Consider the following 24433-nt stretch of genomic DNA (forward strand, 5'->3'; position numbering starts at 1 on the left):
TTGCCGGAAATGATAACGGAGGGATCCACATGCATATCGCATAGAGTCACACTTGAGTTGCACGTGTTGGTGTAAATTGCTGTTGTGTGTGATTATGTGGATATGATTTTGGTTGAGATGCATGTATGTGGGTGTTGTGATTTGATATGGTATACTTGATTGTATTTCATCATTGGATTATGATTGTTGATTTTGGTAATTGGATATAATTACTTGAATTATGGAACCTTGTCGAAAGAGCTATACATGTGAATCCTGATATATTGTATATGAGTGCATGTTTATGGGAAGAGTGATGAATTTGTGAAGTGTATTCTTGTTGTGTTTTACATTTCCCATTATTATATTTATTTATAATGATTTGAATTCTCACCCTTCTATTTGAATGATGTTCATTGTGACGAGTAGTGAGCTTGTCCGAGGAGCTTTTAATTTATCGTTTTGATTAGGTAGTGAGTCAAATGCTCTGATCATGTAACACTTGGGGTTTATTTGAACTCATGTTTTGGTTATTTGGATATTGTTATTTTTCCGTATTTTGATATGATAATTTGAATATTTGAAGTTGTATGACTATGTTGCCTAGTTGTTGGATTCATATGACATGTATAAGTTGATCATGTTATATGATTTGGTAGATGGATATAGTATGGGATATATTCATTGAAAATGTTTGAGATTTATTCTTCCGCGTGCGATATGCATAATTAATGAAACATGAAGTTTTCAAATTGTGTTACGAAACGATCAGATGCATGTTATATGTTTGTTTTGGATTTTCATTGCGGTGAAAACAACATGTGACACCCTTTTTATTTTATGCATGTTAACACTCTGTGTATATTTATATTATATATTTGGGGTTAGAAAAGGGGTGTTACAAATATCATTTAAGAATTTTTGTAAGAATTCCACATCAACATGAAGCTAGGGTTTTATCTAGGGTTGCCATCATGACAACCTTAGGTTTAAATTAAGTAGATACTCTTTTGGTGTTCATTCCTTAGATTGACCGACTAAAAGTTCTCACATAGTTCTATCATATTACTCTATGCAATGTGATATATAAACTTGTTACTAAAGTAATGGTGAATTGCGTGAAGCCTTTGCTGAATAATATCATTTCTCCACATCAAACTAACTATATCCCAATTAGGAGTATCCACCATAGTTTTATTATAACTTAGGAGATGATCCATGCAATGAAAATAATGAAAAGTCAAAAGGTGTTTATGTTGATAATGATTTATTTAGAGAAATCTTACAACATATTGAATTAGATGTTTATCACACAATGTCTTCAGGAATATACTTTTCTCAAAGAATTAATTAATCTAATTTATCAATGTATTTCTTCACCGTCTTTCAAAACTTTGTGGAATGGGAATAAGCTAGATAACTTTGCTCCATCTAGAGGTATTCGTCAATGTCATTCACTCTCTCTTCATCTTTTTATTATATGTATGTATTTGTTGTCACATATTATTTTTGTTCAGATTGATGCAGGTTATTGGAAGCCTATGCATGCAGGGAGAGGATGACCTCAGGTCTCACATCTCCTCTTTGCAGATAACATGCACATTTTGGAAAAGAACACTATAGAACAAACTAATTACATCAAGCACTATCTTGATCAATTTGGTCAAGCCACATCCGATAAGATTAATTTTGTGGAGACTCAAATTTATTTCTCAGCTAGTGCAAATGTCCAACTTCGACAAAAGAGCGTGGAACATATAGGTTTTAGAGAAGCTTCCAAATTAGGAAAGTATCTTGGGGGAAATATTACCCATGGTAAAAGCTCTATAAAAATACTTTAGCATATTATTGAGTAGGTGCAAATGTGACTGAGTGGTTGGAAGCATAAATGCTTGAGCTTGGTTGATAGAATTACCTTGGGTAAAATAGTGTTATGTACTACCACTTAATTTCATATGCAGTATACCAAAATCTCCATAATTATTTATAATGAATTAGAAAATATTAAAAGTGGGTTTATCTTGGGAGACATATAGATGATCCAGAAGATTCATATGATAAGTTGAGATGTTTGTTGTATGCCTTAGAACCTTGGTGTCTTAAGCATCAAATAAACTTAGTTAACAAATGTCGCTTTTCTATTTAAATTTCTTTGAAATTTATTGGCTCCTAGTGATTTATTGTGTTAGGTGCTCATTAATAAGTATGGTAAGAGTCAAAACCTGATGGATAATAAATATTATTTTCAAGTCAAATGATTCCCCGTTGTTGAAATCATTAGCAAAGGTATGTGATAAGTTCGAAAAGAATATTAAGTATTAACTTGGGGTCGGGGACAACACGAGGGTTAATATTTTGCTTAACCACTAGACTCTAACAAAATAACCATTTTCTTCCATTTGGCCTTAGAGAATATGTTTTTGAATACTACCTCGACTGTTAGGATATTGTTAATAGAGAATGGAATTGAAACCTTAAATTAGTACTTCAGAGTTGGTTTATTGAAGATCTAATTAATAATCGCATTATGGTTACTCCGCCCCATCTTTTTGAAGATGGCAATGACAAGTTAGGGTAAGGTGATAATAAAAATCAGAATTTTCAAAAAAATTCAAATATCAAGTTCATTCATTCTTAGTGTGTGAAAAAAATTAATATGTAAATTAATTAATCAACTATAGCTTTACAATGCTAGGTGATGATATATCCAATACATATTTTTTAAATTTGTCAAAATTTCTCTATAGTCTTTTTTTTCCCAAGTCTTCTAGACCTTTTACCAAAAAAGTAATAATATTATGTCAACTTCTAGATATTCAACTACTACAATTCATTAATAATTTATTTACTAAAATACTAACATGAAAAATATAAATTTTATGACATCAATATTATTATAGAAAATATATAAAAATAATAATATTAAGACAAAATTACAATCAAAATTAGTCAATAATATTCATACACTTTCTTTCAATGGTTTATCCACGTGGAAAATTCTTGAATATTGGAATAGTGTGTGTACGAACTGAACGTCGCAAATGTTACCGTTAACGTTCGGATTTATCCACGTGTCTTATTCTCCCTCTCCGTCCATCTATCCGTTAACTCTCTCTCTACTCTCTCTCTCTCTCTCTCTCTCTGCAATTCTTCTCCATTGAACAAACCGAAATTCTTTCTTCGTTTCAAGAAAATCTAAAAAAGGAGAAAAAAAATATTCGATACATACACATTCTTTATTGTGACAATGGGAAAGATACTATGCGATTCCACCGCCGCCGCTGAACCGTTTCAAGGTTCGCCGGCGGCGGCGCTTCCATGGATCGATTCCAAATCTCCGTCACCAATGGAAGCCATCGGAGCCGTAGATCTCGTCGTTCCGATGAATCTTGCCAACGAGGCCTTCACCGGCGGCGGCTGGGAGGACGTCGTCGGTTTGGAGGAGGCGCAGAGGCGGCACCTCCAGAGGCTTCACGCTAAGGGCGTTCTATGGAAGCCGCCGGAGATTAACGATTCATCGTTGTCTTCGTCGGATCTCAGATCTGTTGTTTTCCGTTTATCTTACGGCGGCGAGGTTTCCTCCGACGGGAACTGTCTTTTCACGGCGTCGCAGAAGGCGATGACGGTTGAGGATATTGATTCACGGGAACTGAGACGGCGGACGGTAGCCAGATTCTTGCAAGATTTCGGATCTGTGAGTTTTGAGGAGGGAGAAGCGATTGACGATGCGATTCGGCATATGTATTCGCCGGATCTGAGATTTGGTTGGGGTATTCATGTTGTTCAGGAGGTGAAGTTGTTGGCTAAGAAGGAGGATCGGTTTTCTCTTGATTCTGCCATCAACGAACTCGTCCACCTCGGCATGCAAAGGTATTGCGTGATTCTTTGCTCTGAATCTTGTATTTTCTTTTGAATCAAATCGATTAGCTCATAGATTCAATTTCTAGGGTTTTGAAATTGTTGAAAATTAGGTCTAGAAGTTTACATTATATGTTAGATCTGAAATTTCACATCTACGATTTATTCTTATTCAGATTTTATTTTTTTCAGATTCTGTGTTTCATTTCAAAGAAAAATGAGATTCTAGATAAATTCTTGACCATGTTTTGGTTTGAGAAGTATGAAAATTCTTATTGATGTTTATTGTGTATTGTTTTGGCTGTTTTTTTTGAAGAGAAATGGCGGCAGAGTCTATTTACAAGGAGAGATGCATTCCGGTGAATGATGGTCCAACATGGGCGAAATACATGTTGATATCTGGTTCTCTGGAGGATGAATATGATATCATCACTTTGCAATATACTGAGGAGGGTTTATTATCTGTTGATGAGAATAGAGAGGGTCGTGCTGCAGCTTTTGGGGATGATATTGCAATTGAATGTCTTGCGACAGAGTTCAAGCGCGAGATATATGTGGTAAGAAATTAATGAACCTTCAATGGAGACTTGGAAGTTGCATTTTCATGTCTGTCCTGTATTTTTTCCATTAACATGTTGCACCAGTTGTTGTCTAATTTCAATGGAATGATTTGTTCTTTGGAATAAATATCATTTTTGCCAACAATCCTTTCATATTACTACTTGTATTTTAGCTGTTCTGTGCATGAGAATAAAGTTATTTTAATCATATTCATATTCTGTGAATTACTTTGGAAAGTAGATGGGGGAGCCAGCCACTAAATGAATCAGTCCATGATACTCTGAGTATTATTAACTGGATTGAAGCTCTGAGTCCTGACCTTCTGTTGCAAATGGCAATTCAGATATACTTGTGTAATACATTCAGTTACTTGTTTGTAGAACACTAATCAAGTATTCTTGTGTAATACATTCAGTTACTTGTTTGTAGAACACTAATCAAGTATAGTACTGTGTGTTGGAATGACGACCATTTGTGGCTGGCTTGTTGAATCTCATACTTCTCCAATGGGTTTATTATAACATGAAATAGTTGTTTTTGACATTTTGTAATGGGGAATTCTTTTGAGATGATTGAAGTTTCTTGTATTCCCCATTCTGGATATATGGGCATTTGCTGTGAGTTATCCTCTTATAGTTATTTATTGCTTGTATAATGATGAAGATTTGATGATAAGATCAAGATTATTATTAAAATTCAAATTTTTTCTCTTTGTGCTTTGATTTGTGTACATATTTAAATGTCTCTCAGTCTGCTTCCATCTGAAATTATTTTATCATTTTAAGGTGCGATTTGTATACATATTTGTGAGTAATTTGTCTCTCTGCCTGCTTCCATCTGAAATTATATTATCATTTTAAGGTGCAAGCGCATGGTTCAGATGCTATGGTTGATGAAGAAAATTGTGTGTTTTTCCTTCCGCATCGTCCAAGGAGCGAAATTGCAGAACTTCCCTTTTTCCTTTTCATGAAAGGAACAGGTAACAAAGAAAATAGATTTTTCTGGTCTCATACCTATTTTGCATCCTCTTTTTAAGTTTGTAATGCTTGAGTGAACTATCTAAGCAATTTTCTGCATTCAGGTTGGTGTGGTGCTGGAGCTGACCATTATGAGCCCTTGATTGCTCAGCCGTCCGCCTATGTTTCCCAAGAAAAGGTTGCTGTGGTACTGTGAGTGTGAGGCTTTTTAGCCTGCAATTTTGTGGAGTAGAGACTGAGTAGAGTTAGAGTTTCTCCAACCTATTTATGGCCATTTTAGAAACATTCGGCCGCAACAATCTGGTTCTCCCAAAGACTAGATTTGGTCCTGGAGTATCTCATTTTGTTGCACTTATTTTGTTACTGACATTTAGATTCAATCATCTTTGACTCTCTTGACATTTGACAAGCAGGTATTGTCTGCAATTGCGCTAGCCGCAGAATTGTAATAGTTTTCCGGCTTCTGTTTTGTTGTTCATTGAGTTGATTAGAGAGAGTTTTGTTCCAATTAGGTAGTGTGTTCTTCAAATTGAAGAGTTGTTGTTCTTGTATCTTTGTGGATTTCGTCACTATAATGAAGTGGCTTATTTTCTGGTCATTTAACATTGCATTTCAAAACCTGATTTTGTTCAATTTCCACCGGTAAATACTTCTTTTTAGTACTCCTTCCGGTCTAAATATAAGCAAAATAGTCGTATATTTAGAGCGCAAGCTTTGTAAATGTGGTAAATGCAAGCTGATGATCATTTTTGTAATCAAGTTTCCAGAAGGTTTTTACACTGTTTCAGGAAGGAAGCTCTGAATGGCATATAGAAAGCACCAATTTCACCGGGAGACAAATTCATAGCTTGGTTGAGATCTTGTTTTGTTAATAAGTTTTCAACATCAAGTGCAAGTTTCGTTGAGATGATTTTCAATATAGCTTCTGAATTCACTTGATCCAGTTTCATTCGATAAATTGTTTTTTGAAGCAAAATAATCACGTGGTTCTACTTCCGCCGCGAATAAAAGAAGAGGGTTGTGTTAGACCCTAGTCAACCAGCCTAAAATTTTGTCGAATTTCAATGAAATGAATCAACTAGGAACAAATTACAACCATCTGATTAACACAATAACACTCACAAAACAATTATACTAGGCGACTTCTAAATAATTATAGTTTTATAAAAATATCATTATCAATATCATACACAAATCAATAAACTCATATTGTTTTTCAAAACTAATTCATGTAACTTTTTTAGTTTGAATTAGATCTATAAAACTCCAAAACATGTGCATATCCTTGATTTTCAAACTAGGTATACATATAAAAAAAAGTCAGACTTTGTAATATTGAACATAAGCAAGATGATAAATATAATTTACGTAAATTGTTATATGTACAATACTATACTATTCTAGATAAATTTCGTTTAAAAAAAAGAAGAGAAAGAAAGAATTGACAAGAACAATAAAACATTCTCACCATGAGGAACTAATCGATGAGTTGAATGAAACTCCAGAAGCATAAACAGCTACGTTCATTAGTAACTTTACCATAATAATGGCATACATGCACCTCCCAATTACACTTTAATTCACTCAATTGATACATAATTGAGACGCAACGTAACCTTTTATAGTTACACACTTACACAATACTTAACGTGTAAGTAAAGACCGGAAAATAAGGAAGATTAGGTTTATTTATACAAAATAAGTAAATTATGTAATAGAAAATAAAACAAGTTAACTAGTAAAAGAAAAATGACTATAAACACCTGAAATTTTAAAAAAAGAATTTACAACGTACAAATAGAGTCCATTTGTTACAACGTATAAAAATGTGATTTTTATATTAAATGGTAGAATTTCTAAAAAGTTTAAATTAAAAGTTATGTAATTTTTATTATTTTAAATGTATTTAAGAAAATCTCTATGTTATTGAAAATCGAAATTAATTTTAGTTTATCTTAAATAATCAAAGATAATTTCTTTTTTTTTTTTGAATAAATCTAAAAAGCATGAAAAAGTCTCTCAAGACTGACCTTCTTCATTCTTAAAAAAAAAATTAAAAGAAGAATTGTCCGTCCTCGAGGATGAATTGGTGGATAATTCTAACTAGTATTTTGAATGGGCAAAGGAGCAAGTAGCATTCATCTGCCCTGAATTGAACTTAAGTCAGAGGGACTTATTCAAAGTGGCTCGGGACAACCAACTAGCAGATGAAGAAAAGGTGTCACTCCCCAAGGCGTCAAATCCATCTTATGACGGACATGTTCAGATCGAGACTGAGAGCGCCAAGGCTGGGGCGGACGAAACTCCCTAGGAGAATATTGCTCTTTAAGAAGTCGCTTCAGAAGAAAGGTGGCCCTAGGAGAATGGCCAGTGAGCTCGCATTTTTGTTTTTGGCTTTCTCATTATTTTTTTTTCATGGTGGCTTTTTGTAACCATACCTTATGAGCTTTATGTAATGATTAACTATGCCCTTAGAGGCTTTTACCTTATGTTCTTGCCCTTTAGATTAATGACATCCTTTGCGTTAAGGCATTTTTTTCTCTTTTCCTCACTTTGTTTATTTCTTGAGAAAATAGTTTTAGAACACCCTAAACAAGTTTTCTAACACTATATTGTCCCTTGGGAGAGGGACTGAGGATTTCTAATTGAGGACTATGAGTTTTGATAGTCCCATTGGGCGACAAGGATTCTTCCATGAGGATTCAACATTATTCATTGTCACTTGAACTACAAGGATTCCTTTATGATGATCTAGCATAATTTATTGTCTCGTGGGCGACAAACATTCCTCTATGAAGATCTTGCGAGAGAAAATATTGACTCAAGTGGTCTAGAAGGGGTGTGGGGTGTAACATCTTGATTTTTAGTATTAATTATATCTATTTTATTATATTTTATTAATTAAATTTTGATTTTTGTGAGTAATTGGTTTTATTTAAATTATTTGATATGTGCACTATGTGATGGGTTAGTCAGGTTACATATGTCGAAACCGTAGAATTATAATTAGTAATAATGTCGGTTTATGATGGAATTATTTTATTAAGTGAGGATTGTAGGAAATAGTAGAAGAATAAGTAATTAGACCTAATGATGAAATGTGGAGGGTAAATGTGGGAGTGTGTTAGTAAGCCCAATAGTTATTACTAGAGTTAGTGTATTATTAAGGGTTTAATGAAAAGAGGAAAATAGAAGTTACTTAGAGAATAACAGGTGTTTGTGGTTTTTGAGTTATGTGTGACACCCTTGAATTAATATGCATGACATATTACTCTGATTTATGCTATATTTTCCACGGGGTTTAGAATGGTGTTAGGGGGCATGAATAAACCTTTTCCAAATAGACCAATTTTAAAAACATTTACTTTTTGAAAATTAGAGTTCGAGAAAAATTGCTTGGCGTAGCAGGATTTTCGTACAAAATGTATGATTTTTTGACTTATCGTAATATGCGCTTAATTAGAAACACAAAATGAGCGATAGATGAAAATACGAAAAATAGTAAATGTCTCACTTGACCAAAAATCAAGTTACACGAGATGTATAAAGCAAGTCTTTTCAATTCAGAAAGAAATCTAACATTACAATTTTTAGTGTTAGTCAAAAGTAATGCCGTTTTAGGATCTCAATCTAACAAAATCTAAAAATTATTCACAAAATTGCTACAAATGCGATAAACCCTAATATCATGTGATTCTAAGAAAATAAATTAAATATAAACAAGCAATCCTAAACAAAATATAAAAAAGAGATAGAAAGAGAGATAATATATCAAATTTATAGTGGTTTGGCAATTTGTCATGGCTTATGCCAAATCCATTCTCCAATGGTTGCCCATTGAAAATTTGTTATTCTTCCACTATAATTTCAACAATATTACATCGATTATTTTAGTACAATCACAATTTGAGATAATGCCAAAAATAAATATCTTGATTTTGATTCCTCTTTGACTGTACACAACTTTTGACTCTTAATTATGCAAAACCTTTACTTGACTTTGACTTCAATCTTCCAGCTTTAAGAAACATGGGGCACCTCATTAAGAACCCATTCTCCCGCAGGGGAAAAGAGTGCCCCCACATTAAATAAACGATGTTTTTGAAAAAATTATACAATCGGAAAAAGTGATACTTTACCTTAACCAATCTAATTAATAACCTAACTAAATAAACATGACGTTACACCTACAAAGCTAATGAACTCGCTATGACCTCTTTCTATGATACTTTCATGCTCCTCACGAACAACACGACCAACTCTTCATCGTCTAGAAGTGCCCTATCCTCTCTCGGGGCTTTACTTATGGCATAAGGTCCATAACATTCACTTCTTACCCATTTGGCTACAGGGAACAGGTCATGAACATAATCGCCCTCTTTAGCTTCAAATTATCCAAATAACATCTCCTAGTGGTCACCTAATCACCCTGAACAACTCCGACATGCCCATTGGGAAACGATACTTTATGCACATGTATAATATAATCAAGTTTACTCCCAAAAGGTTGAAAGCAAGCTGCCTCATGATCATGTTATATGTGGAAGACGCATATAAAACTGAACCCTACCAATCCTACCAGTGAGCCTTGGAAAGCTTTAAAATCGTCTATATCCAAGCGAAGTTTCTCGAAAGTGTCCATATAGAGAATGTATGCATAACCCATTAATCAATTAACACACTCTTAATTTTCTAATCATCATACCTCATAGTTATGACCATGTGGTCGTAATCATGGGGATGGATACCAACAACATCCTTTTCAGAGAAGGTGATTTCAGACTCTAGGGCTTTCTTTTTCGCCAAGACCAAGGTTGGTAGGCGAGCTTTTTGCAGCCAAGACTTGACGTGCATATCTTCTATGAGCAGAGCTAGTTTAGATGCCCCTGACAAGCCCTCATGCTATGGTGTTAAGGGTGTGTCACACATGTATGTCATCACCTCCTCAACTTAGTTCCTTGCCCTTCTAAGATCCGAGGCTTCCATAGGCATCTCTCCCTTAAGATTTGTAGTCTCTTGTGACTAGGTGGAACCGCCCCTTGACATATTTTTTCAAGTGCCCTTGCTGGATGAGACGCTCTATCTCCTTCTTGAGCTGGTATCAGTGTTATGTGTGGCGGCCCTTGACTTTGTGAAATTTGTTTCTGGACCCTTTCTTTCACTCTGTTATGTTGAGACACATCATCTTTCAGGTTCACTAGACAATGGATAGTGCGAGTGAGTTTAGGTGTACTAAAACCAACTGGTGGACGACTACTAAAATTCAGACAACCTCTTGAAATATTTCGGTGGCCCATGACTTTGTAAGACAACTCACCCCCTTATCAGCGTGTTTTGCCTTCCTTACGTAGAATGTTCCTTCTTAAAGCCCAATATAATTATTAGGCTAAATTACCTCTAGGGTCCTTTAACTTATTTAAATGTAACAATTTGGTCCTTTATGTTATTTTTTCTTCAGAATGGTTCACTTAAGTTAAAAAAATGATGTGTCACTTAAGTTAATGATGTGTCCACTCCTATATGCTGACTATTCTTTATTTTTTTTAAAAGTCATTCTTTTATTTTCCACTACTAAAATAAATATGGCAGCTTAATGTAGAAAGTATAAGGTCACGCAGAAGGTGAAGGTGCTCGTAGACTACGACGGCGCTGAAGGTGACGCAAGAGCATTGCTGAGGTATGTATCCTATTTTCTAAAATGATTGTTGCTGAATGTGTGTCTGTCGTTGATAATAGCAATGTTAGGGTTTGATACTCATTAGGTTGCTGGGTGTGTGTGTTGTTGATGTTCTTAGGTCAAACTGGACATGGATGAATTTTATGTTGATTTCCATCATGGGGGTTTTTCGTTGGTGATAAGTATGAACAAGGGGAAGTGTCAATCTGGAAATGTGATGGTGATAAATGGAGTTACTTTGAGATTTTGGGGGTTGTTAATGAGATGGGATATCCAGGGGTTCTTGAAATTTGGTACGACTTTGCTGGAACATTGAAGGCTTTAGAAGATGACTTTGGTGCTATAGAAGCACTGAACTGGTCCAAGACAAATGGAAAAGTTGATATATACATTGTTCACCCTATATCTCAACCTGACATACAAGTTACCCTACCTGGACCCCAACCTAAAACTGAACCAACTGAGGCCCAACCTGAAACAAATGAGGCCCAACCAGAAGTGGTTGTAACTGAACCAACTGTGGCCCAACCTGAAACAAATGAGGCCCAACCTGAAACTGAAGTAGGTGAAGTAAATGATAGGGACATAGTAGAAGGGTTTTATGACTTAGGTGATTAGATTTTAAATGATGGATTTGGAGAATTATTAGTAGGAGAAGGGTTCTTAGCTGGCCAAAATCATTAACCTCTTGATGAACTACTGCCAGAGGAGATATCTAAAAAAAGGAAGAGGACTAATGGAAGACCAAAGAAAAAAAAAGGTGGTAGCGGAACTCCAAAAAAGGCAACTTCAGGAAGCTTAAATAAGGGAAAAAAGGGAAGACCAAAGAAAAAACAAGAGGATGAAGGATTAAATGCAGATGGTGTAGAAACATCAAGTGAGGAAGATGTTCTTGATTTTGGATTTAGAAAAAGGAGCACAGGTAGGAAGGTATGTCATGGTTTGTCAGATTCTGACTATCAAACTGGGGAGCTAATAAGTGAATATGATATGAGTAGTGATTATTCAGATGAGAGTGGGAAGGTAAAGTATCCATCATTTGTTCCCCCTAAGAAGTTTAATGACTATAAGTGGATGTTAGGAAGCTTGTTTTCAACAAGGGAAGAGTTCAAGGAAGCTGTGTCAAGTTATGTTGTTCACAATGGTAGGGATTTAAGATACCTGAAGAATGACAAGACTAGGGTCAGAGTGGGTTGCAAGGAAGGTTGTGGATGGGTGGCTTTGTGTTCTAAATTGCCACATGAGGATACTTGGCAATTAAGAACATTAAATGATAATCACACTTGTAGTAGAGAGTATAATGTTAGGATGTTTAATACAAACTGGTTAGGGAAGAAGTTGTATTCAACAGTTAGAATTAACCCCAATGTAAAACTGACTGCAATTTGTGACAAAGTACATGAAAAATGGAATGCTGGAATGCATAGGATGAAAGCTTACAGGGCAAGAAAGTCAGCACTAGATATGGTTGAAGGGTCTTTCAAGGAGCAATATAGAAGACTTTATGACTATACACATGAGCTACTGAGGTCTAACCCAAACAGCACCATCAAGATCAATGTCTAAGCAACTGATGTGGATCCTACTGAAATTGAACAACAACATGAAGATTATGTTAGCAGACCATTACTACCAAGTTTCCATAGACTTTATATGTGCCTTCAAGCTTGCAAGAAAAGTTTCCAAGTTTGTAGACCAATAATAGGAATAGATGGATGTTTTCTCAAGGGCAACTATGGTGGGCAGATTCTTGCAGCAGTTGGGAGAGACCCCAATGATCAAATGTTGCCCATTGCATTGGCTGTAGTTGAAGATAAGACAAAGGATTCTTGGGCATGGTTTTTTGACCTGCTAGTTAGAGACTTGGGAGGACCAGAAATCTGTAAGAAATTTACTTTCATTTCAGATCAGCAGAAGGTAAAATTCTTGTCTTAACTTTGTGTTATAAAAATGTAACATTCTTGTTTTAATTTTGTAACAATTCAGTCCTTTGTGTTTTAAAAATTTAACATATTAAGACCTTTCCAAATGATTAGGGACTGTTACCTGCAATAGAGGAGTTATTGCCTGGAGTTGACCAGAAATTTTGTGTTAGACATCTATATAGCAACTTTAGAAAAAGGTTTCCAGGCAAGTAATTGAAGGAATTAATGTGGAGGGCACCAAAGGCAACCTATCCCCAAGCATGGGAAAGGGAAATGAGGGAGATGAGAAAGGTTAATGAGGAAGCATACAAGCATTTGTTGAAGATTCCTCCTAGATTTTGGAGTAAATCACAATTCAAATATACAACAAAAAGTGATGTGTTAGTGAATAATATGTCTGAAACTTTTAATAGTGTTATTATTGGACCAAGACAAAAACCAATTGTAACAATGATGGAGGAGATCCGAGGGTACCTCATGGATAGATGTGCAACTAATAGAGCCAAGATTAAAGAGTATAGTGAGTCTGTACTACCAAGAATTAAGAAGGTGCTAGAAAGAAGGCAAGAATTCTCAAGGTTTTTTATAGCAAGGTAATTCAAATGACACTTCATAAATGATAATAATTCTGAAACACTATACTCATACAATTCTCATTTTTTTAGGTTATCAGGCAACATGATTTATGAAGTGAGGCATACTAGTGTGACTGGGGAGAAATTCACCGTTGACCTCAATAAGTTTGAGTGCTCTTGTAGGAGTTGTATGTTAACTGGGATTCCATGCCACCATGCAATTTTCTGCATCCTCAGTAGATCTGAAGACCCTATTGAGTACATTCCTTCCTGGTTTAGGAAGGAGACATACCAAGCTTGCTATGCACCTTTGATATATCCAACAAATAGGGAGAACTTGTGGGAATTGACACCATATTCTGACATTCTTCCACCCCCATCCAAAAGGGCACCTGGGAGGCCAAAAAAGAGAAGAAATAGAGATGCTGATGAAAAGAGGAAGGATACTACAACTGTTTCCAGAAAGGGATTGCCAAATAAATGCTCAACATGTGGTCTATCTGGACATAACAATCATCATGTCCATCTGCACCAAGACAGTCCAACAATGTAACCACTGCCCAATCTCAAAGTGCCACAAGTGTCCCCACCCAAACTCCCACAACTGTCCAATCCCAAACACCCACAACTGTACAATCCCAAACTCCCACAGTTGTACAGTCTCAACCTACAAATAGAGTTCAAACAAGGCAATGAGTAGTGACCCAACAACAAGGAGTTCAGACACGCCATTCAATTATAGTTGCTCAGCTACTTGCCATGAGGGGGGCTAGACAAGGACCAACAACAACATTTCAGCCACCAACAAGTCAGAGACCCAAGATGCCTTATAAAAGAAAATCTAAATAGGATGTAACCTTGTAGATTATTTTTTGGGATCTAATGTTTTGATTATTTTTGGATCTAATGTTTTGATTAGTTTAAGTACTCAACTATCTACTATGTAATTCTGATATGACTATCTAATTCCGTTATGACAATGTTTTGATTAAGTGAGTATGCAATGTTTTGGTTATTTAAGGATTTACTATCTAATTCTGGTTTGTGTATAACATTGTTATCAACTGGTTTGTGTATAACAATGTATATCAGTCACATTTTATTCTGTAACAAACTGATTCTTTAGGATTTTAAATTGTAACAACAATGTTTTACTTATTCTTATATTGTAACAACCAGGTCCTTCATTTATACATTACACTAAGTAGTAAAATGCATAATCAAAATTGGAATATGCAACACAGATTAAGAAGATGTCATTAAACTCCAATTGTCATCAAATATTACATCAAGGGGCCAAAAACAATGTGTTACAACATAACATTAACATTAACTAAGATCACTACTCCTTAAACAACAAACAAATTAACACTACAACAATCAAAACTAAACAGATTATGACATAAAATAGCATCTTCAACATCTTCAAAATGTTCTTCATGATATCCTTGTTGTAGTTGTCATCCCTCCTAAGCATCTTGAGTTGTAAACCTTTTTTGTCACATTTAGAACACCTTGAAAATGCAGTGTGTTGTATCTCTTGTTTGCCTTCATCACTATGTTGATTTTCATACCACAGAAAAAAATTGCAACCAGGATTATCATCTTCGCTCTGTTAACAAAATCAAAAAGAGTAAACCCAGCTTAGACACATAAGAATGAAATATCATATCCAACCTATTCACAACATACATACCTTAAAGTATCTGCATCCCCAAAATAGCTTCCCCAAGTTTCTTCCTTTCTTCTTAACTGATCTTATCGCTGCTTTGGATCCACACAAACATAACGGTTCAATTCCAGATTGAGACGCACTCGATATTAACGAAATTGAGTTCTCAGCTCTACGATTTGTTGCGCTGCTACCGAATTGGGCCATTGACGGAGAGAAGAAAAATTAGGGTTCACGATTTTGGGAATGAGAATGAAATGTAAACTCAACAAGGTTAGGGTTCACGATTTGTAGGTAATTTTCTTCATAAATTAAAGAAACAATAAAATATATTCATAGTCAGCAAATGTTAACGGACAGCTCAACACTGTTAGCGACAAATCATCATTTTTGGGACGGAACCTTTGACCAAGGGCAATGTTGACAGTGTTAGGTAACTTAAAGGACCTGTAGCAAAAATAACTTAAAGGACCAAATCGTTACAACTAAATAACATAAAGTACCCTAGAGGTAATTTAGCCTAATTATTACGGTACAAATTCTTATAAAAAAATCATTTTTAAAATATAAAGATAAAATATTTTAATTTTTTTTACAGAAAATAGACATATGTTTTGAGTAATTTTAAATTATTATATATTTAAAACTATAAAATTGAATTTATATATATATAAATAAAAAAACAGCTTTCAAGAGATAAAATGGTGATGAACGGCTGTGATTAGTGTAGAACAGGCAGCAGGTGAGATTGAGCAAGAGAGGATCCGATCCTTTTTGTTGGGACCCAGTTTTACTTCTTGTGGGCCGATTTGGACCGGTTGGGTTCAACAAACCCGACCGATTTCGACCCATCTTCGCTTACACTCATGTTCTGTTCTTCCGTCTAAATTCACTTTTTTTTCTTCCATCTCTTTCTCCAATACAATACAACTTCGATTCATCTTCGCGCTTCAACAAGCACCATCTCAAAAAATTGCTCCAACGTGTAAGAAAGATCTTTCCTTAAAACTATATGAATTCAGCAAAATATTTTTTTTGTTATTAGTATCTTTTCACTATGAATTTGAATTGATCGATATAATGTTGATGTTATACCAATTGTTGTTGTTGTGTGCATTTTCAAATTTTTTTTTTTATTCTTCTGAGATTGGGTAATAAGGGGGAGAATTTAGGTGTTGTTATATTTATAGTTTCAATTGTGCACACCATGTGTTTGTCAAAATGCCACAGTGGGTGTTTAGTCAAAATTTGTATGGAATATATATTAGTTCACTATAAAAAACGTCTACTTGCTTAGTTTGTTAGTGTTCTTAGTATTTTTTACCATGCTTTTTTTAGTTAGGAGACATATCAACTGGCACCAACACCTCATATAAAAGGTGGGTCCTTGCCTTTGTCAGTGTCCAAAACCGACAGAGACGCTCGTGATTACGTTTAATTTATTCATGTTTAAAAATTATTACCGGTGCGGTGTCGACGTGTCAGTGTCAGTGTCCTGTTAGTGTTGGTGTCGTGTTTCTAATATCTGTGCTTCATAGCATATCAATGCCATTCTTAGTTTTGTATCATTTTTATTAGTTAGTTAATTAATTAGTTTATGGGTCTTTTGATTTTTAGGTACCTGGTATGTATGTAGTTCTTTCTTTCTTTCAGTACTGTGATATTATAGTTTCAACTTTCAAGATTATTACCAATGGGCACACCTGCTAAATAGAAACATTAAGGTCATACAAAATGGGCACCTAAGTAAAATAGACCATATGCAGATCATGGGGAACCATAAGACTGAATTACCGGAGCTGCCTGCGAATCGAGGGGTTTTTTTTCCCTCTCTTTTCTACATTGACATGTTTTTATAAAATTTTGGCACATCTGTTTGCTATTTTGTACATTACTAAAGTGTATGATGTGATTTTTACCAAAATAATTAATTAGTGAACAAAGAGTGATGTATGAGTAGATTTAATAATTGCGGTGTTACATTCATGTTCAAGTGTTTGAAGCACCGTGATTTTTTCTATGTTTAATTTTCTTTAAAATGCATCTTGCAGCTTTATTTCGATCGTATATTTTCAATTCGGATATTGTTTTAATCTGTAACTAACTGGTTTGATTGGTTCAGAGGTTTGAATCAGGAACAATGGCTGGGAAGGTCGCGAAGGCAGCTTATGATGCGAAGATGGGAAAGCTTCTTCGAGAATACACACAAGTTTTGGTGGTTTCAGCCGACAATGTTGGATCAAACCAGCTTCAGGGTATAAGAAGGACACTGCACGAAGATTCAGTGGTAGTGATGGGGAAGAACTCATTGATGAAGCGCTCTATTATCCAAGAAGCGGAGAAAGCTGGCAACAACAACGCTTTTCTTAATCTCGTTCCACTCCTTGTGGGGAATGTTGCTTTGATCTTTACCAAAGGTGACTTGAGGGATGTTAGTGAACGGATTGCCAAGCTCAAGGTTGTTAATCCTATTCTCATGTGCCCGAAGTATATGTCATATGACTCGTACAAAACGTGTACGTATATGCAAACAGGTCAATTGCCATTGGGTCTCACGTGTTGTAACCAACAACCTTCTCAAGCTTCCGAGCCGTTTCTTGTAAGCTCAAAATTCTCGCCACCTCAACACTGTTACTTGTCGAGATCGAGACAGCTCTTGGCGACAAGTATATGGTCTCCTTTTCTTCTTTTGGCTGGTAATTTGTGATGAAGTCCTATCACGAGATTGATATCGCTGGTTCTCTTTCCTTTCAAACTTTTTATTGTTAAATTCTTCTTTTTTTAGGAGATGATGGAGAATGGAAATAACATTGTTTAGGAATTCTATTATAAGGAGTTCTAATTTACTCATAAATTTCATCCTATGTTTAAACAATGATAGGGATATGTATGTCAGTGGGAATAGAGTCATAGACCCCCTCATGTTTATTGTTTCTCCAAAATATGTTGTTTTAATCTAGTCTTTGGCTTTAGCTTTTGATCTGTATGCCACTTTAGTTTCTCAACACTATCATTTACAATCTTAAAAACTTTGTCCAATTGGTGTTGCAAGTTGCAACATGATTACAATTGAACATGTTGAATCTCCTTACAACTTCTTCAACATATTTCTTTTGATACTTTCTTTGTGTCAGCAAATTTCATTCTTGAGCAGTATGATAACACTCCAAAATTGAATATCTCAAATTTCTTCATCACACACTCCTTTAATCTATAAACTTGAGTCTCATTACTTCCAATTACAACATGTCATTAACATATAAACATAATCAAATGCTACTACTAATATGCTGAATTTCTATGATTGATTCCATGCTTAATTTATACATTTCACAAATTTCTGTTGTAGCAAAAAATCATCAATTATTTTGTTCCATTCATGCTCTAGGACTTTCTGCAATGATATAAATCCAGCCTCAAGCTCTAACTCATCATCCTCTTCAGATCAAGAAATGTTGATGATGACGACGATGAATAGTAACTTGCTTGTTATCAGTACAAAAAAACATTTTCATACTTGATTGAAGACTGTTTGTGTTGAATATAGATGCTTAAAGGAATATTGGAAGATCAAACATATATGTGATCAAATCATTTTGTATTTTGAGCTATGCAGATATTATACTTGAAAGAGAAGCATTAAGAAATGTGGAAACCGTTTCACCAAACTTATGACTCTTAAAGCATGAAATCTGTTTTCTAGTAAATATCACTATGAAATGGGCCAAAAACGCTGGGCCAAAAGATTTAATTTTTTTTATTAATTAATTAAAAAATTTAATTAAAAATATAATAAAGAAATGATTTATTTATTAAAATATTTTTCATCCTAATCATCAATGACACGTATGCAAAACTGAACGAGAACCAACGAAATCGCAAGTAAAGTTTAGGGACCAAAAAACTGATTTTTAAAATGAAGTGTGTGTTTGGATTGACGGTGAACAAAATTGATTTTGGCAGAATTGAGTTTGGTAGAATTGATTTTAACATAATTGAGTTTGACATAATTGATTTATGTTTGGATACATTTATCTAAAAGTGATTGTTATCAATTAAAGTTGTTTGGATAGGTTTTGTCAAAATTGATTTTGAATGTATAATTACCAAAATAGACATTGTTAAACACATATAAATAAAAATATTAAATTCACATAATAGTTAAACATTAAGTATGTCAAAAAAATTACATACCGATAATAAAATTTAAAATGCGATAAAGTACTAAAATATTATTACAATAATAATTTAAAGTGCATTATACTACTAAAATATTATAATAATACTAGTCTTTTAACCTGTACTATATAATTTTATCGCGGATTGAGTCTCGAACGTGATCCATCTCTATTGAAGAAGCGACATTTAAAACTTGTGATTGGTCTAAGTTAGTTGATCTATGATAATTATCACGGTGAATGATTGTATTTTCATCTTCATAAAGATTAAAATCAATATCAATTTCTGCATTCCTTGTAACAAAGTTGTGTATAGTCATTGTTACGACGACTATTTGAACCTGTGTTTGAAATTTGAACTTAGGCATACAACGCAAAATTGCAAATCTGTTCTTCCATACTCCGAAAGTTCTTTCTATTGTGCACCTTAAACTTGAGTGATAATAATTAAATACTTCATTATTATTTGCAAATCCATTAGAACGCCTAAAATCAGGAAGATGATAACGTTCACATCTATATGGACCAATGTATCCAATTGATGTTGGATAGCCAGAGTCTACCAAATAATACTTACCTATAAAAATAAATAAATAATTTAAAAGTGAAGTTAAATAAAATAAAAGATCATTTGTAGTAATAAAAAGAACAAACCTGGAGGAGGGTGTGAAAAATTAAGATTCACATTTGTGAGAGCTTGGTCAAAAACACGTGCATCATAGGCAGTACCTTCCCAACTGGCTAAAACAAAAGTGAAACACATATTCCAATCACATACATCCATGATATTTTGTGTAGGATATCCCTTTCTTCCAATAAACCTGGTTTGCTCGCTCGCACTAACTACACATGACACGCGGGTGCCATCAATTGCTCCTATAACATTCTTAAAAAAAGGCCAATAGCGTTGATTGTTTTTTATTTTGGAATGACATTCATGAAATGTAGGATCTTCAGGTTTAATATATTTGAGAGACAACTTGAGACAAACACAAAGTACCCGGTGAGAATGTCTACTAACAGTCTCCCCCGAATGTTGAAACCTTTCTTGAATCATTCTATTTCCTACCCCGTGTCCAACAACAACTAAAAACATTGCAACCATTTCTTCAACTCCCATTCTTTTAGAAGACTTTAAACCATGATCAACTGTTCAGTGCAAAACAAATTAAAAATATGTTTTTCCATTCGAAACATCTCATAACAACGAGTGGGGTTACCTTGCAATATTTCTCGAACCCATGCACGACCACTTAATTCACTAGTTCTACATGGTTCTTTGCATAATTGATTTACTGCATATTCTCCAACTAGTGCAGCCACAAAAATAGCTTGTTGAAAAAAGTCATCATCTTCTTTTTCCTCTTCTTCTCTTTCTCTATTGTTGTCCAATTGCTCATTCCGATCCATTTATCCCTTCATAATTGTAAAACATATGGTCATTGGCAATGTAGTATGTATTAATATTTTCAAAATATAAATCAAAATATATTTTCATTTATCTCTTTCGCAGTATATAAACATATATTGCCAAAATATATGTCTTTCATTATTGTTTCCAACATATAACCAAAATATGATTATGCTTGTAAACATATAAATCTTTCACAGTATGTAGAAGATTTTCACATAGAACTAGGAAGTACCTAATGAAATTACCTAATGAATTTCAAGTCACACCCTATCAGCAAAGAAACTACACTTCACATAAAAAAAGGAAGTATATGTAAAAAATAAATTAAGTAAAATAATGGTTAATTGAACAAGAAAAGAAAATATAACAGATTTTCACATAAATTAATATTAAATCTTATAGTAGAACTATTTTTGATAATTCCTAATACATAAGAAAACTTAATTTGAATACTTCCTAAACATAACAAATTTTTGATAATTCCTAATACATAAGATCATAATACATAAGCAAGATTCCCTAATACATAAGTAAGTCCTAGTTTAAGATAATTCCTAGTTTAAGATCCTAATACATAAGCAAGTCCTAATACCTAAGAAAGTCCTAAATCAATTACATCTTCATAAATGGTATAGTATTATTTGCTGCAAACTTAAGCCAATGCAACCTTCTATCTTCAAAATCTTTAAAGGAAACAAACACCTCCCTCGCTGGCTCAAACATCATTAGTTGGCAACATTTCGTCAACAAGTCTAGATCACTTGTAATTTCCTCCATGTTATGAAATTCAGCCATCACTTCACCAATAGATACACTAGTTATAGCATCATTTCGTGCCTTACATGTTTCAGCAATCACATTAACAACTTCAGCTATTGTTGATTAGAGAGTTGTCTTTTTCTTGATTTTCTTTTCAACATCACTAGCTCTCTTTCTCTTTTGTCCACTACTTTGGCTAATAGCCCCTTGGAAAGTATTCAAATTAATATTTGCAAACTCTCCCGTTGCTCCAATACTTACATCTTCACTTTCACCCGATCCTTCCTCCATATCCAAGCCAATACTATTAGGACATGGACCTAAGTCATCAACATCATTACCAGAATCCTCATCGGGCAATATGCCAATTGAAGGTGCCCAAGCATATTCTTCATTAGCCACCACATCCTTGAAAAGTGTGGTTAGTTGATGAGCAAATGGAAGTCCTTTCTCTCTAAATTTTCCAAATAGAGGATTTTCCAATTTCTTTTTCTCGCACCACTCATCAGATGCATCAAATGTATTCTTCTCATTATCCCATCCTATAACGGTAACTTTTCCAAATAAATTAAACCATACTCTCCATTTCTTTCTCAAGTTATCATACCTATTCTTTAATTTTGTCTTGTCATAACTTCTCCCGGTTGATCCATTAAATTGAGAAACAATGTTTTTCCATCCTGTCTTGGTAAAGTTAGTGCCAATGCGCTCACCCTTCTGAACTTGTTCTATACATACATGCTTGAATGAACATTTCATTGACTTTAAGATTCGTCCAACTAGCTTTAGATCTTTGAATTTCATCATTACTTGAAGGAGAATCAACATGAATTTTTCTCTTTGTAGCCATAATACTATGTATACAAAGTTACAAATACACATTAACACCAACAATTAAAAAACATTCCAAAAGCAATACTCCTAACACTACTACACTAATTTCCACCACCACAATGATAAGTAATCTCTTATAAGCCAGAGTATATCAATACAAATAAAAACCATGTTTGAATGAGTATTTTGGTTGTGTTTTAGACAAAATTGAAAATACAGAATGATAGGGTGATAACATATTGAATGCAAAATAATATAATATAGCATTTTGAACGAATTCAAATTAAATGGCAAATACTTTAGCATAATACAATACAGTATTATGAATGAGATTTCAAAAGTGATTAATAACATATCAAATACTTTAGCATAATATTGAACCAGAAAAATTAAATTCTAAGAGGTATTTTATCAAACACTTGGAATGCATTTAGGTAAGAGAAAAAAAGAACAATTTTTTCTTCTCATAATTCATATCAGTTGCAGAGGAATTACAGATTATAGCCATCACAGATTATAGCCATCATAGAACAAAATTTATGAGATTACCTGGTTGTTCTTGGAGTAGAAATTTGCCTTGTACTTTTGGTTGTAAGGGATGTGGTGTATAAATAAACCTGATGGTAATAAATTCTAATCAAAATAGGTTCACCAAATTCATTAATACAAAGTAAAAATAAGGAATTAAAGTAGATGATGTTGGTGAAAATATCCATCAGAATAAGCAAAAGAGAAGAAACAATTGATGACATTAAAGAGGGTAAAGAAGGAAAGTTGTAACAACCAAAATATCATAAATGCATAAATGATTCTTGCTAACCTCAAAAGCTAGGAAATGTAGCTTATATCAGAATTGCTTCTAGAGGAGTAGAAGTGCTTTTGAAGAAAAACCAAACAAGAAAAAAATGTCACTTTTCACGTTAGAGGGCTGAAACGCACGTTAGGGGTTTTTAGAAGCCAAACCAAACATAGCCGAAATAACTAAAAGTTAAAAAAACATCGAAGTAGGAGAACCAAAAGTACATTTAAGTCTTTTTTTATTTATTAAAAAAAAATTCACCACAGTCCCAACTAACAACCATGGTCATAGGTTTTGTGGATTACACACTTCAAATCTCAACCCTTCGTTACAAAAAAGGCGCATCTCCTTAATTTGTACTTTTATATTAAAATTAAGGGTTAAATAAGTTTTTGGTCCCTATAAATATTGCAGTCTTCATTTTAAGTCCTCCCTTCCTTTAGGCAACGGTTTTTACAAAAAAATTGTTGCCAAAACTAGCTAAAACCGTTGCTAAAACCCATGAGGGACTAAAAATGAAACTGCAATATTTGTAGGGACCAAAAACTTATTTAACACTAAAATTAAAATACTTTTTACCACAATCATTTTTCCAACTGTGCTGAAATGTGATGTTCATTTTTACAATTCCAAGGAGTTTACTTTTCACCATCTCCTTGAGAGTTTATTTTTACAATTTCACAGGGAGTTTAGTTTTTTTTACAGAAAATCACAGTTTTTATAATCTTAGAAACGTTTTGTGTGCAATATCTTCATTCACTTTTAATACCTTGAAAATTTTGGCCTTAAAGATCAAGTTTAAGGTTCAAGCATATCTTTTACTTGACAAATTTAAACTTAATATTTATCTTTAAACCAAATTTTTCAATATCTTGTATTAAATTTTGAAGAATGAAATATGATGTTTGAAGATGAAATGAGTTCGGTTTGATAAAATGGTGAACGATGCGCTTGTTGTGCTTTTATAGTCAAATCCCTATATCATTTCACCACGGTTGGAAAAAGAAATCATGGTAACATGTATAAGATATCACTACGGTTGATTTTGTCAATGGTGGTGAAAATTTTTTCTCTTAAATTAAAACGTAACATGTTTTAGTTTATTTCATTCATAACACAACAGTGCCCTAGCGAAAGCCCTTTAGAACAAAAGAAGGCGACAACAGAGACCAATTTTCATAAAGACATCAATCTAACTCCATCATTTCAGGTTTGAATCAATGAC

The 24433-nt window shown here is 34.0% G+C and overlaps 2 protein-coding genes and 1 pseudogene across 2 annotated transcripts; 2 read left to right on the top strand and 1 right to left on the bottom strand.

Annotated features, from left to right (window-relative positions):
• The first annotated feature begins 3226 nt into the window (after window positions 1-3226).
• LOC131629216 (uncharacterized) lies at window positions 3227-5973 on the top strand. Its single transcript, XM_058900011.1, has 4 exons — window positions 3227-3849; window positions 4154-4394; window positions 5260-5377; window positions 5480-5973. The coding sequence occupies exons 1-4, from the start codon at window positions 3227-3229 to the stop codon at window positions 5569-5571; spliced, it is 1074 nt and encodes a 357-aa protein (XP_058755994.1). The 3' UTR covers window positions 5572-5973.
• Window positions 5974-16071: 10098 nt separating this feature from the next.
• LOC131629240 (large ribosomal subunit protein uL10-like) lies at window positions 16072-18166 on the top strand. The gene is made up of 2 exons (XM_058900040.1): window positions 16072-16209; window positions 17347-18166. The coding sequence occupies exon 2, from the start codon at window positions 17365-17367 to the stop codon at window positions 17929-17931; it is 567 nt and encodes a 188-aa protein (XP_058756023.1). The 5' UTR covers window positions 16072-16209; window positions 17347-17364; the 3' UTR covers window positions 17932-18166.
• Window positions 18167-21341: 3175 nt separating this feature from the next.
• On the bottom strand, window positions 21342-22476 carry LOC131629241 (L10-interacting MYB domain-containing protein-like; annotated as a pseudogene).
• Window positions 22477-24433: the final 1957 nt, after the last annotated feature.

Source organism: Vicia villosa, unplaced genomic scaffold (assembly GCF_029867415.1).
Source record: "Vicia villosa cultivar HV-30 ecotype Madison, WI unplaced genomic scaffold, Vvil1.0 ctg.000538F_1_1, whole genome shotgun sequence".
Taxonomy (NCBI): Eukaryota; Viridiplantae; Streptophyta; class Magnoliopsida; order Fabales; family Fabaceae; genus Vicia; species Vicia villosa.

What these genes read in the sequence shown, in the direction of transcription:
- LOC131629216 (XM_058900011.1), top strand. Translation starts at nt 3,227, where the DNA reads ATGGGAAAGATACTATGCGATTCCACCGCCGCCGCTGAACCGTTTCAA. An exon ending in GTCCACCTCGGCATGCAAAG is followed by an intron (nt 3,850 to 4,153) that starts GTATTGCGTGAT and finishes TTTTTTTTGAAG; the next exon opens with AGAAATGGCGGCAGAGTCTA. An exon ending in TCAAGCGCGAGATATATGTG is followed by an intron (nt 4,395 to 5,259) that starts GTAAGAAATTAA and finishes TATCATTTTAAG; the next exon opens with GTGCAAGCGCATGGTTCAGA.
- LOC131629240 (XM_058900040.1), top strand. Translation starts at nt 17,365, where the DNA reads ATGGCTGGGAAGGTCGCGAAGGCAGCTTATGATGCGAAGATGGGAAAG.